The sequence below is a fragment of the Nipponia nippon genome, unplaced genomic scaffold (genome assembly GCF_047370975.1).
Source record: "Nipponia nippon isolate SJK-2023a ecotype South Korea unplaced genomic scaffold, ASM4737097v1 scaffold_27, whole genome shotgun sequence".
Classification (NCBI taxonomy): Eukaryota; Metazoa; Chordata; class Aves; order Pelecaniformes; family Threskiornithidae; genus Nipponia; species Nipponia nippon.
The window spans coordinates 2,952,366-2,963,775 of NW_028262344.1; the positions used below are offsets into that span (position 1 = coordinate 2,952,366).

Below are 11,410 nucleotides of genomic sequence, written 5' to 3' on the forward strand. Positions count from 1 at the left end.
TGAAACGCTCCCCCAAAACACCCCCCGCGTCCCCACGCAAAGTCACCACGAGAAGACACCTCGCATTCATGAGTCACCACGCAGCTCCGATTGCAGATTTTAGCTTAAAAATGTACATCCAGGCGCTCAACGTACAAATATTTACAACAGCTTACAAATGTACAAAACCGGATCGAATGTAAACCAAAGGCGCCGGAGGCAGAAATTCACCGGGGCCCAAAGGCACGGGAGCCTGGGTGCCCGCAGCATGGCCCCCCCAGCCTGCGTGCACTGCCCCTTGCACACCCACGCACGCTGCCTGCCCTTCGCACGTCCACACGCGCTGCCCCTTGCACACCCACGCACGCTGCCTGCCCTTCGCACGTCCACAGGCGCTGCCCCTTGCACACCCAAACACACTGCCTGCTCTTTGCATGTCTACATGTGCTGTCTTTTGCACACCCAAACACGCTGCCTGCTCTTTGCACATCCACACGCGGTCCTTTGCACACCCGAACACGCTGCCTGCTCTTTGCACATCCACACGCGGTCCTTTGCACACCCGAACACGCTGCCTGCTCTTTGCACATTCACACGCGGTCCTTTGCACACCTGAACACGCTGCCTGCCCTTCGCACGTCCACACGCGCTGTCCCTTGCACGCCCACATGCGCTGCCTGCCCCTTGCACACCCACGCATGCTCGCTGCCCCTTGCACACCCAGCCCCACGGGCGCCGTGCCCTTGTGCGCCCCGCCAGCCCCAGGGCAAGGCTGGGGCACCCCGAGGCTGCCCTGAGCTGGCCCCTGAGGACGGAGGGAGCCCCCCACCACCCCCAGCCCAGCCACGTTCAAGAAAATTCCCTTTTCTGAGCCCAATTCACATTGTGGCGGCTGGAGCAAGAGGGGGGAGGCTGTGTCCTCCCAAGGAGGAGGCTCTGCCGGGTTGGCCCCGTCCCTCCCGCTGCGGGGACCCCGCGGCATGGCCGGGGTGAGTCAGGGGCACCCCTCGCTCCAAGGCTGCCTTTGTTTCTATTTGGAGAGCACAGATAAACCCGCAGCCCCCCTGCGCCCGCAGAGGCCATGCACTGAGCCGGCGATAAGATAACGGGCTCAAACGCAGCAAAAATAGGTCCCTGCCCTGGCCCCTTCCCCGGCAGCGGCTCGGGGGGGCGAGGGGCGGTGGTCCTGCAGCAGGAGCCCCCGAGAACAGGCTGGACACGCCGTGGGGCTGGGGGAAAGGGGCTGGGGAGCTGCCAGGGTCGGGGTCTGGCGAACTCTGCTCCCGGCCCAGTGCCCCTCCATCACCCCCTGCCCGCGCCGGCATCCTGCCTCGCCTCCGCGAGCATCCCCGGAGACCCCGGCCCTGGTCCAAGACAACCCTGAGAGGGCACAGGGGGGCCTGGGGGCTGCCCGGCCCTGGTGGCTCCCCCCGGGATGGCGAGAGGGGTCAGGATGGTGCCGGTGCCGTGGCTGGGGCTCGGCAGGCGGAGTTGGCCGTGGGAGGGTGCGAGTTCACAGCGGCCGGGTCGGGGGGGTGGATGGTGGTGCCGATGGTGTACTCGGCCGGCTGCAAGGGACAGACAGACAGCAGGCAGTGAGCCAGGGGGGTCTTAGGGAGAAACACACCCCCCCCCCCCCCCCCCAAATACCTCCCCGTCTCTTACGTGGCGTCGGAAGAGCCTCTGCAGAAGGCTCCGCTTGGGGGGCTCGGGCAGCTGCCTCCAGTCCAGGTCGGGGGAGCGGGTCCCGCTGGGACCGAACACATTGAGGTCCTTGAAGCACTCAGTCTCGATCATCTGGGGGGGTCAGGTCACCGGGGGGATGGGCATGGGCAGCCCCGGTGGTGCTGTAGCAGGGCCGGACCCCCCCGGTGCCCCGTGCCCCCGGTACCTCGTTCTGCCAGGGGATGGAGACACTGCCGGTGGCGAACTTGGCATAGAAATCGTTGTCGGTTTGGTCCAGGTTGACGCCTTTCACCGTCGAGAACTGCTCGATGTCCAGCACATCCTTGCAGTAAACCGCCCGGGGCTGTGGGAGCCAGAGAGGCGTCAGTGGGGGGAGCGGGGCTGGCCCCCCACCGCGGCTGCCCACCCCCGCCCTGCCCCTTACGTCCGGCACGAAGGAGGGCGTCATGATGCCGGCCTCCAGGCGCTTGAAGTTGATGGTCCTGAAGAAGGGATGGCGCTTCACCTCGGCCGCCCCGTCAGCCCCGCAGCCCAGCCGCTGCTTAGGGTCCTTGGCCAGGAGCTGGGGAGGGGGACGGGCAGTCACGGCGAGGGGACGGAGCCAGCCCCGGTCCCCGCAGGGACCAGCCGCTCCCCAGCTCACCATCTTGCAGATGGCCCGAGCATCCTCACTGAACTTGTCCGAGTACAGCTCCTGGTCCTCCTGCACCCGCTTCTCCACCTCCTCCCTCTTCACCCGCTCCTTGCGGGCGCGGAAGGGCGACTGCCCCTCGATCATCTCGTACACCAGGCAGCCCAGGCCCCACCAGTCGGGGCTGAAGGTGTAGCGCTCGTTGTTGATCACCTCCGGGGCTGTGAGGCACGGCCCCAAAACCGTCAGCGGCCAGGCTCACCGCGGCACAGGGACCCCCGGGCCAGCCCGGCCGGCGCAGCCCCCCACGCTCACCCATGTAGCCGACGGTGCCCACGCGGCCGCGGATGGTCTCGCCCTCGGGGATCTTGATAGCCAGCCCCAGGTCAGAGATCCTGATGTGGCCTAGGGCAGGGAGGGGGTTGAGGGCATCATCCCAGGGAAGATGCCCTGCATGGAGGGCAGCATCCCAGGGAAGGGCCATCCTAGACCTCTGCATGGAGGGCAGCATCCCAGGAAAGGGCCATCCCAGATCCCTGCACAGAGGGCAGCATCCCAGGGAAGGGCCATCCCTGCACAGAGGGCAGCATCCCAGGGAAGGGCCATCCCAGATCCCTGCACGGAGGGCAGCATCCCAGGGAAGGGCCATCCCAGATCCCTGCACGGAGGGCAGCATCCCAGGGAAGGGCCATCCCAGATCCCTGCGCGTCCTCCCCAAAACACAGCCAGAGACCCTCCGGGAGGCACGCGGAGACCCCTCCCCAAAGCCAAGAGCATGGGCAGAGCCAGACCCAGTAGCTCCCTCCTCACCATCATCATCCAGCAGGATGTTCTCCGGCTTCAGGTCCCTGCGGGACAGACGGACAGATGGCTCAGCACAGAGCGGTCCCATCCGGCCACCCTGCCGGTCCCGTGCCCAGGCCCCGCTCACCGGTAGACGATGCCCTCCTGGTGCAGGTGCTGGAGCCCGCAGCAGATCTCCGCCGCGTAGAAAACCACACGCTCGTCCTCGAAGCCGGGGTTGCCCATGTTGTAGATGTGGAACTTGAGGTCGCCGCCGTTCATGATGGTCAGCACCAGGCAGAGCGCGTCCTTTGTCTCGTAGGCATACGCCAGGCTCACCTGCATGCCCGCCCCGGCCGTCAGCGCCGGCCCCGGCCCCCCCGGCTCCCCGGCCCCCCAAGAGAGCACGACACGCACCACGAACCGGCTGTTGACCTTCTCCAGGATCTGCTTCTCGTTCAGGGCCATCGCCTCCCCTTTCCGCTTCTTGATCCGCTTCTTCTCCAGCTTCTTGCAGGCGTACATCTTCCCTGTGGCCCGCACCTGGCAGGCGCACACCTTGGGGGGGACGGCGGTGGGGTGAGCCCCCACCAGCCCGCCATCGCCCCCCACTCCTCCCCCCATGGCCGTACCTCTCCGAAACCGCCCTTGCCCAGGATCCGGTACTGCCGAAACGTGTCCTTGGTGACCGACTGCCTGCAACGCACAGCCCTGGGCACGTCACCCCCCAGACCCCCTCCCAAGACCCCTCGGACCCCCCCAGACCCCCCCACTCACCTCTCCAGGTACTTCCACTGCAGGAACCGGTCGAAATACATGCTGTCCCGGTAGTCGGCGAAGGGATCCCCGCTCAGGTACTCGTGCAGGGGGCTGCGGGGGGAGCGGGGACGGTTGGTGTCACCCACAGCCCCCCCGGCCTCCCGTCTCCGGGCAGGGCACTCACCGCAGGCAGCTGCTGAAGAGGTCCTTGCAGGGGCTCTTCTGCAGGTCCTGCAGGCACCGGCTGGCGTGGGGCTGGCCCACCTCGGGCAGGAAATCCGGGGACTGCCGAGGGGAGCAGACGGATGCGCACCCACACCCCGGCTGCATCGCTCCCGCATCCCACCCGTGATCCCAGCTGGGTGATGGGTGCCACTGGGATGCCCAGAGAGCAGGGATGCGGCTCTGTGGCCAGCAAGGGACCTCCCTATTCCCCCCGCCACTGCCCCTGCTCCCATCCCATCCTCGCCCCATCCTGCTCCCGCTGCCTGGGGTGGGGAAAGCCCCCCAGGACTCACCTCCTGCTTGAGGAACCGGCCAATGATCTCCTCCCCCATCTCCTTCCGCTTCTCATCCGGGGAGAGCTCGTAGTCCGCCTGGGATGCCCGGGGAGAGGAGGGTGCTGCAGGCCGTTGCACTGGGCACGGCTCCCTGCCAAGCCCCCGGCTGCCCCAAACGAGGCCCGTCTGCCCCAGCCGTGGGGTGAGGGAGCTGCCTGCCCCCGTGCCACGGGCAGCTGCCTGCACCAGGGGCTCAGGGTGGACTGGCAGTCCCAGGGGGTCTCCCACACCGCTCCCCACAGCAGGCAGGGGAGCAAGCTGCCAGACCCAGGCCCGCTGCAGCCCGGGCAGCTCTAGTTATTCAGAAAGGGGGGAAAAATGTCCTGCAAGAGCTCTGAGAGCCGGCACAAGCAGGGGCCATTTTACAGGCACATGTTTTCCATTAGCAGCCCCCACAGCTGTCGGTCTTTGCACGTCCGAGAGGCTCTGGCTGCTCCCCCGGCGGCCCCCGGCCCCCCGGGCAGCCCTGGAAAGCCAACCCTGCTGCGCAGGGCACGCACCCACCACTGACACAAACTGTGCCGTAAAGGGAAACACGGATCATTTTATGAGGCTCATGTCTCCAGTTCGCCAGCATCTGAAATCTCCTGGCACCGGGGTTAACCCTGCAGCAGGCGTGGATGGATTCTCCCGCAGCATTTTGAGCTTGCTGGGATGGAAAGCCCCCTTCCTCCAGCACGGCCCAGAGAGAAACCCGCAGCGCACTGGGATGGGGTGGTCTCTGCCTCCCCGGGTACCGCTCCGCAGCCACTGCCCTGGGGCTCACGCTGCAAACCTGCCATGGGACTCAGCAAAACCCCGACCCGCCCCATCCCGGGAAAACGCCTGTGCACGTCACCGTCCCCAAGCAGAGCCGGCACGGTGGCATCCCGCGGGGTCCCTCACCACGGCGTCCAGGAAGCGGATGCAGCGCAGGAGCTCCGGCCGCGTCTCGCAGAACTGCCGGAAGAGCAGCCGGCCGATGGGCTGCTTCTGGCACAGGCTGCCGTAGTCCTGCTCTGCAAGGGAAGGCGGGATGTGCCACGCACCGTGCCGAGCACATGCCGCAGCCCCGCGTCTGCCGTGCCCCCAGCGCGGCCGCGACCCGGCGCCGTGCCGGGACCCGTGAGCCGGTTCTGCCGGTTCCCGGCGCCCTCCCCAGCTCACCCAGGCCCTTCCGCAGCTCATCGCACTGGCTGATGTGCGGGAACCGGAGGATCTCCCTCCACTTCTTGCTCCTGCCTTTCCGCTTGCCGCCACCTCCTGCAGCCGGGGGGAGAGGGAGAAGAGGTCACGCTGGCAGGATGGGCATCGCTGCCCCGGCCCGGCCGGCGACAGGGGGAACGGGGCAGCAGAGCCCCTGCCCAGTCCTGCAGAGCCGCCCAGTTTGGGGTTTCCCCTCCATCCCATCACTGCTGGTCCCCAAAACCCATTGCTCACACACGTACCCACACACCGCCAGCACTGGGGCTTTGGGCAACTCTGAAGCCACGTGGGAAAACGCCCTCAACCCTGGAGAGGGCTCTGACCCCCGGAGGGGACCCTCGCCCCGAACAGCCGAGGGGATCCCCATGGTCACGGCTCCCAGCCCCGCTCCAGGGCAGGAACGGGATCCCCCTTGGCATCGCCCGGCGCCGGGGGAGGCCGAGCCCGGTGGGTGCAGGCTTCTTCCCCAAACAACGCCACAGCCCCGCGTCGCTCCCTCCCGCAAACATCTGGTTTCCTATCTCTCCACCAAACTGCTCATCTTGCACATGGGGCTGCAGCAGCCCGGCCTCTGCCTCCTTGGGGACGGGGACTCTCCGGGGATGAGGAGGGGGCAGAGGCATGGCCCCACAGCAGCAGCCGCTCCTCCCGGGCTCGCAGGCGGATGCTTGGCGCGTGAAGTCATCCCTGCAGGGACCTGACATCAGCGCAGCTCTGAGCTGGTGGCCGGCCAGCACCGCCCGCCGCCGGCCCCGGTGACGCCGAGGCGAGCCCATGGGACGCCATGGTGCTGGGCTCCGGCCGGGCCGGCGTTTCGCCGGGCAGAGCTTCCTGCCGTCATCGGCTCGCTTCCTCCAGCAGGAATCGCCCCGCGCCAGCCAGCGGAGCAGCCTCAGCGGCCAGAGGACGCAGGTCCCCGGGCACCTTGCTCACCCTGACACCGGTGGCACGGGGTCCTGAGCACTCAGCACCCAAGGAAGAGGAGCAGCTGCTCCCCTCGCCCCGCGGTGCCCAGGCTGGAGCCCCCCGGGTGGCTGGCAAAGGGGTGATGCCCAGACAAGGAGGAGCCATCCAACACGGGCAGCCCGGGCAGCCCCAACCTCGCAGGGATGCCCAGAGACTGCGGCTTCATGGCCAGGCTCAGAGGCATGCAGCCCACGCAATTCCCTCCCTGTCTTTTCCACAGACTCTGCAGGTACCCGCCCCAGCACACCGCATCGCCCGACGCTTTACGGCGCTCCTGCCAAATTTCAACTTGTTTGCTGCGATGATGAAAATAAATTAACGCTCGTCACCCGTGCCCCGACGCATCTCCCCCAGCTGAGCCCCGGGGATGCGCTCTCAGCTGGGCTCTGCCGGAGCTCACTGCGGGCTGGGACGGTGCCGCTGGGGAAGGGCTGGGAGCCGGGTGGGAAGGAGGAGAGCTGAGCACACAGCGAGTTCAAGGCAGAAGTGTTTTGCCTCCACACATGCTCCTGCTGCAGCATCCTCCTTCCCCGGTCAGGTCCCCCTGCGGCGTGCCAGGCGCGGCACAGCCAGGGCGAGTGGGGAAGAGCACCACGTCCCCAGTGCACGTCCCATCCCCAGGTGAAACCGCACCAAAACCAACCCGTAGCAGAGCCATCCCAGCTCCGCCGAGGCCCCAGGGCAAAGGGGCAGCGGGGCTGGGAGCGGGACCCGCTCCTCCACCCGTAGTGTGCTCGGGCAAAGCAAAACCCATCCCGTCCCCTGCCCAGGGCCCCCAGCCACCACCCGCCGCAGCGGGTCCCACCAGGACACGGAGCTAGAGCCTGTGCAAGACCCAAAGACCTCAACGTAAAGGGGGAAAAAAAATATATATCACATACAGTCCTTGCGCCGAGCTGGCACCCAGGCAGGCGGGAGCCCCGGCGAGTGCTGTCTGCTCCTGCCGCACACAGCTGCTCCCGGGGGCTTCAGCTCCCCATTCGCATCCCAGAGCATCAGGCTGCACCCCACGGTGCTGGACCTGTGAAGTGGGGACCCCCGTGCCACAGTAGCCCAGGCAGCTTTCCATGCTGGCCAGAGACGGAGACATCGTTGCCATCTCCACTATAGGCAGTGCCCGCACCCGCGCAGGCAGCGCATGCGTCCCTGAGGGCAGGTGCAGGCACCGAGCCCCAACCCCAGCCCGCCGCGGGGCAGGACCACCCCAGCCCACGTCCCCCACTGCTGCCCGCAGCCCCCCTGCAGAAGCGACCCTGCCCTCGCCTCGGCTTCCCAGGGTGGAGCCGGATCCCAGCAGCTGGCGGAGCCGCACGGAGGGCTGGCAGCCCTTCCTGGCCCGGTGTGGGGCTGCAGGCAGGGCAGGGGGCCTGGGCACCGCCACCCTCCCGCCAGCACGGACCCCTCGGTGCTGGGCAGCAGAGCACCGACGGGGACATCCCGGCCCCTCTCCCGCAGCATCCTCTGCAGGGTCAGGGCAGCCGGGAAAGAGGACACACGGCGAGCAGCTGGCAGCCGTGCTGGGGCATCCCACCGCTGCCTGCTCCCGGCCCGCACAAACGAGAGCCAGTCGCCTGCCAGGCAGCAGGAAAGAGAAAATGAGAAATCGGCGCTCGCCTCGGCCCTGCTCCCCGCAAGGGAACCGCGCCGGGAAGCCCCGCGTGGACGCTGCCGCTGCCAACCGCGGCAACCAGAAAAGCTGCTGACAGCAAAATCAAACCGTTCCTCAGCGGAAAGGAGCCCAGGTACCGAACGGCGCGGCACCCGCGGGAAGGTGCGTTACACCTGCGGCGGGCAGGAGCGTGTTCCCCCAGGTGCCCCGTCACCAGCCGATGCGCGGTGCAACGGCACCGATGCCTGGTGAGGTGCGGACCCGGCTGCCCCCGCCCCGGTGAGCCATAAAGCCTTACTCACCGCCTGTTATCTCCTCCGTGCCTGCACGCTCCTGGGTTTTTATCCCGGGCACTTCCGCGGGCGGACAAGCCCTTTTGCCTCCCTGAGCTTTCGGAGCCCTCGGGGACATCAGCTCTCCCTCGAAAGCTCCAGCAGCCCCAGCAGAGAGCTGGGCACGAAGCCCAGGGCGGCCGGGCAGCCAGAGACCTCTGCAAAGCCCCTGGGTGCGCAGCAGGAAGGGCCACGAGGCCGAAGCGAGGGGCCCCGCAGCAGAGCAAGGCCCCTTCGAGGGGCGCAGCGGGCGGCAGCAGCTCGGGGAGCCCCTCAAACCACCGAGGCCCCGAACCCACAGCCCAGCTCGGTCCCGGCACCCACCCACACCGCGTCCAAATGCTGGGTCTGACACTGCCCGTGGGACGGGACTGCTGCTGCCAGCACCCCAAAAAGTACCGGAGGTGCAGGGCCGCCTGCCCACGCCAAGCCCCCCCAGCACGCCCTGAGGACGGAGGAATTTGGCCAAATACAGTTACAGGTGGTGGCGCCGAGCTCCCCGCACCTTTCGGCACGAGGCCGGCCTGCGACCCCCGAGCGTGGGGACCCCCCAGCCATGGCCAGTGGGGTCTCAGCTTTCTGCTGTGGCAGCTCCAGTCCTCCCCGTGCCGCCAGGGAGGGAAGCGGCCGCCCGGCTGGGACCCAGCCCTCGTCCCTCTCTGCTTCCCGGCTTCCGGAGCCTCTCGCAGCCGTCGCACGCCGACATTAACCCGTTTGGCGCCTGCGGCGGCAGAGCCCCCCCTCGCTCCCGAGGCCAAAACCCCCTTCTCCAGCTCCGGCTCAGGCGAGGCTCCGGCTCAGGCGGGTGGCCGTGGTGCATCCCATGGGATAGCAGCAGGGTCCAGCCCTGCGCAGGGAGCATCGGTGCAAACGCCTGGCCGGCTGCTCCACGCTCCCAATGCCAAACCTCTCCCTCCCCGGCGAGGGCACCGGCACCTCCCCGGCCCCTGCAGCGTCTCCAGTGCTGCTGGAAGCGACCACGATGGGGGTAAGGAAACTTTTAGAAGACTGGGAGTTAAAAAAAAAAAAAAAAAATAAAAATAGGCTCACCTCCGAGCGGCCCCGCTCCCTGCCTCGCCCGCAGGGCCGCGCCAGCGCTGGTGGCTCTCGGGGCTGTTTGCTTTTCGGTCACAAAGGTTTAGCGACGAGGGCGCCGGTTTTCCAAAGGAAACCAAAAGCAAACAAAGGCGCCCGCGCTCCCCTGGGAACCCGTGCCAAGCCCCGCTTTCGGAGGGGCGCGGACGCCCGCAGCCTTTCGCCCCCCAGGCCTCACCCCAGCTGCCAGCGGGGCTCAAACCGGGGCGGCGGCACCGGCACCACCGGCACCACCCCAGCTCCGCCGGCGCACCGGCAAGGCCGTGTTTTTCCTGGCAGCGCCCGTTTCGCTCAGGCCTGCACCGAGCCGTCCTGGCACCAGCAAAGTTTGGCTCGCGCGAGCCCCGTCCGCACCAGACGCGTCCTGCTGGCACGGACGGACAGACGGACGGACGGACAGAGCGGCTCTCAGCCGACCCGCGTCCTGAGCCCAGCACACGCACCGCTGGGGGAAACGGCACCTAAATCGCTTTTTACGTTCTCCGCCCCGCGTCCCTGGGTCTACAGGGCGGGTGGGACAGACAGACGGACGCGTCCCCCGGCACCGGGGCAGCCGTCCCCTGCCGGGGGCTCGGCGATGGCAGCCGGGACGAGCCCAGCCGGCCACCCCTCGCCCCGGACGGAGGGGTCCCGGGGTGCCCAGGGAGGGGGTGCGTGGGGTGACCCGGGCCGCGGGAGGGTGCGCGGGGAGGGGAGCCGGGATGCGGCGTGGGAACGGGGAGCGGGATGGGAAGAAGAAGGGGAAGGGGGAGCGGGATGGGAAGAAGGGGGGCCGGGGGGCTCGGTACCTTCGCGGGCCTTCAGCAGGACGGTGTTGGCCACGATGTTCTCCAGCTCCATGGCGCGGCGGGGGGGGGCGGCGGGCGGCGGAGCAGCCCCCCCGCCCGCACACCATGCCCGGCGCGGCGCTGCCCCGGCCCGGCGGCGCGGGGCGGTCCGGTCCGGGCACCTCCCGCCGCAAATCGGCCGCCTCCGGGGGAGGGGGGGTGCGTCACCGCCGTGACGTCACGGGCCGCCCCCTGGCGTCACGGGCTTATGTAAGGGGCAGCGCCGCGCCCCGCCGCACGGGAGCGCCCACCCCGCTTTGGGGCTCCCCCGGTTTGGGGGGCACCAGCTCCTTGCACCCCCCCGGGGAGGGGGCACCGACCCTCGGACCCCCGCAGCCGGCTGCAGCACAGCAGCCTTCCTCCTCCTCCTCCCACCCCGCAGCCCCCCCAAAACAAGACCCCAGACCCACCCGCACCACGGGGCCGGGACCCCCCCGCCGGGGCGGCCCTCGCCTTCACCCAGCCACCGCCGGCATCGCCACCCCGACCCCCCCTCGCCCCAAAACACCCCGCTGCCCCCCAAAGCCACAGGGGCAGAACAACGAAACCGAAAAAGCCGTTTCCTCCCGGCGGAGATTTTCCAGCTGCAGGAGCCACCACCGTCTCCATAAGGCCTTTTTTTTTTTTCCTTCATTAAAGCAAGAAATTGCATTTCCTTGTTTACACCTTTTCTACCACCAAACTCGTCCTACCCCACTCGAGCCGACACGAGCAAACACAACAGGGAAGACACCTTCGCTCCCCAAAAGCGAGAAGCCCACGGCGCAGGCTGCAGGGAAACGCGTTTTTGGGGGTCCCGGCCCCCTCTGCGCTGGCCGTTTGCTTCCCAGGAGGGCTGCAGGCGGAGCCGCTCGTACTCGGTGGGCGCACCAGCGAGCAGAGCGGGGCTCGTCCCGCAGAGAAGTGAGCCGCTTTGGAAGGGAAAACCCACTCGTGGGGACCCCCCCGCCCACCCCCCCAGCACAGGCGCTTCCCTGAGTGCGCGTTTCACTCCACGG

At 68.2% G+C, this 11,410-nt stretch overlaps 1 protein-coding gene across 2 annotated transcripts; it reads right to left on the reverse strand.

Moving 5' to 3' along the window:
- Positions 1-85: 85 nt before the first annotated feature.
- LOC104016063 (G protein-coupled receptor kinase 5) lies at positions 86-10,556 on the reverse strand. Of its 2 annotated transcripts, none has more exons than XM_087762700.1 (16): positions 10,374-10,556; positions 5,545-5,640; positions 5,284-5,396; positions 4,357-4,434; positions 4,023-4,123; positions 3,857-3,949; positions 3,712-3,775; positions 3,497-3,637; positions 3,228-3,418; positions 3,107-3,144; positions 2,612-2,701; positions 2,309-2,517; positions 2,090-2,227; positions 1,871-2,008; positions 1,645-1,729; positions 86-1,547 (listed from the first exon to the last, which is right to left on the reverse strand). In XM_087762700.1, exons 1-16 carry the CDS (start codon positions 10,423-10,425, stop codon positions 1,282-1,284), a joined length of 1,893 nt encoding a protein of 630 aa, XP_087618826.1. In that variant the 5' UTR covers positions 10,426-10,556; the 3' UTR covers positions 86-1,281. The 2 variants fall into 2 exon arrangements, with proteins under 2 accessions (XP_087618826.1, XP_087618827.1); XM_087762701.1 differs by having other exon boundaries at positions 1,293-1,547; positions 1,645-1,776; positions 10,374-10,554.
- Positions 10,557-11,410: the final 854 nt, after the last annotated feature.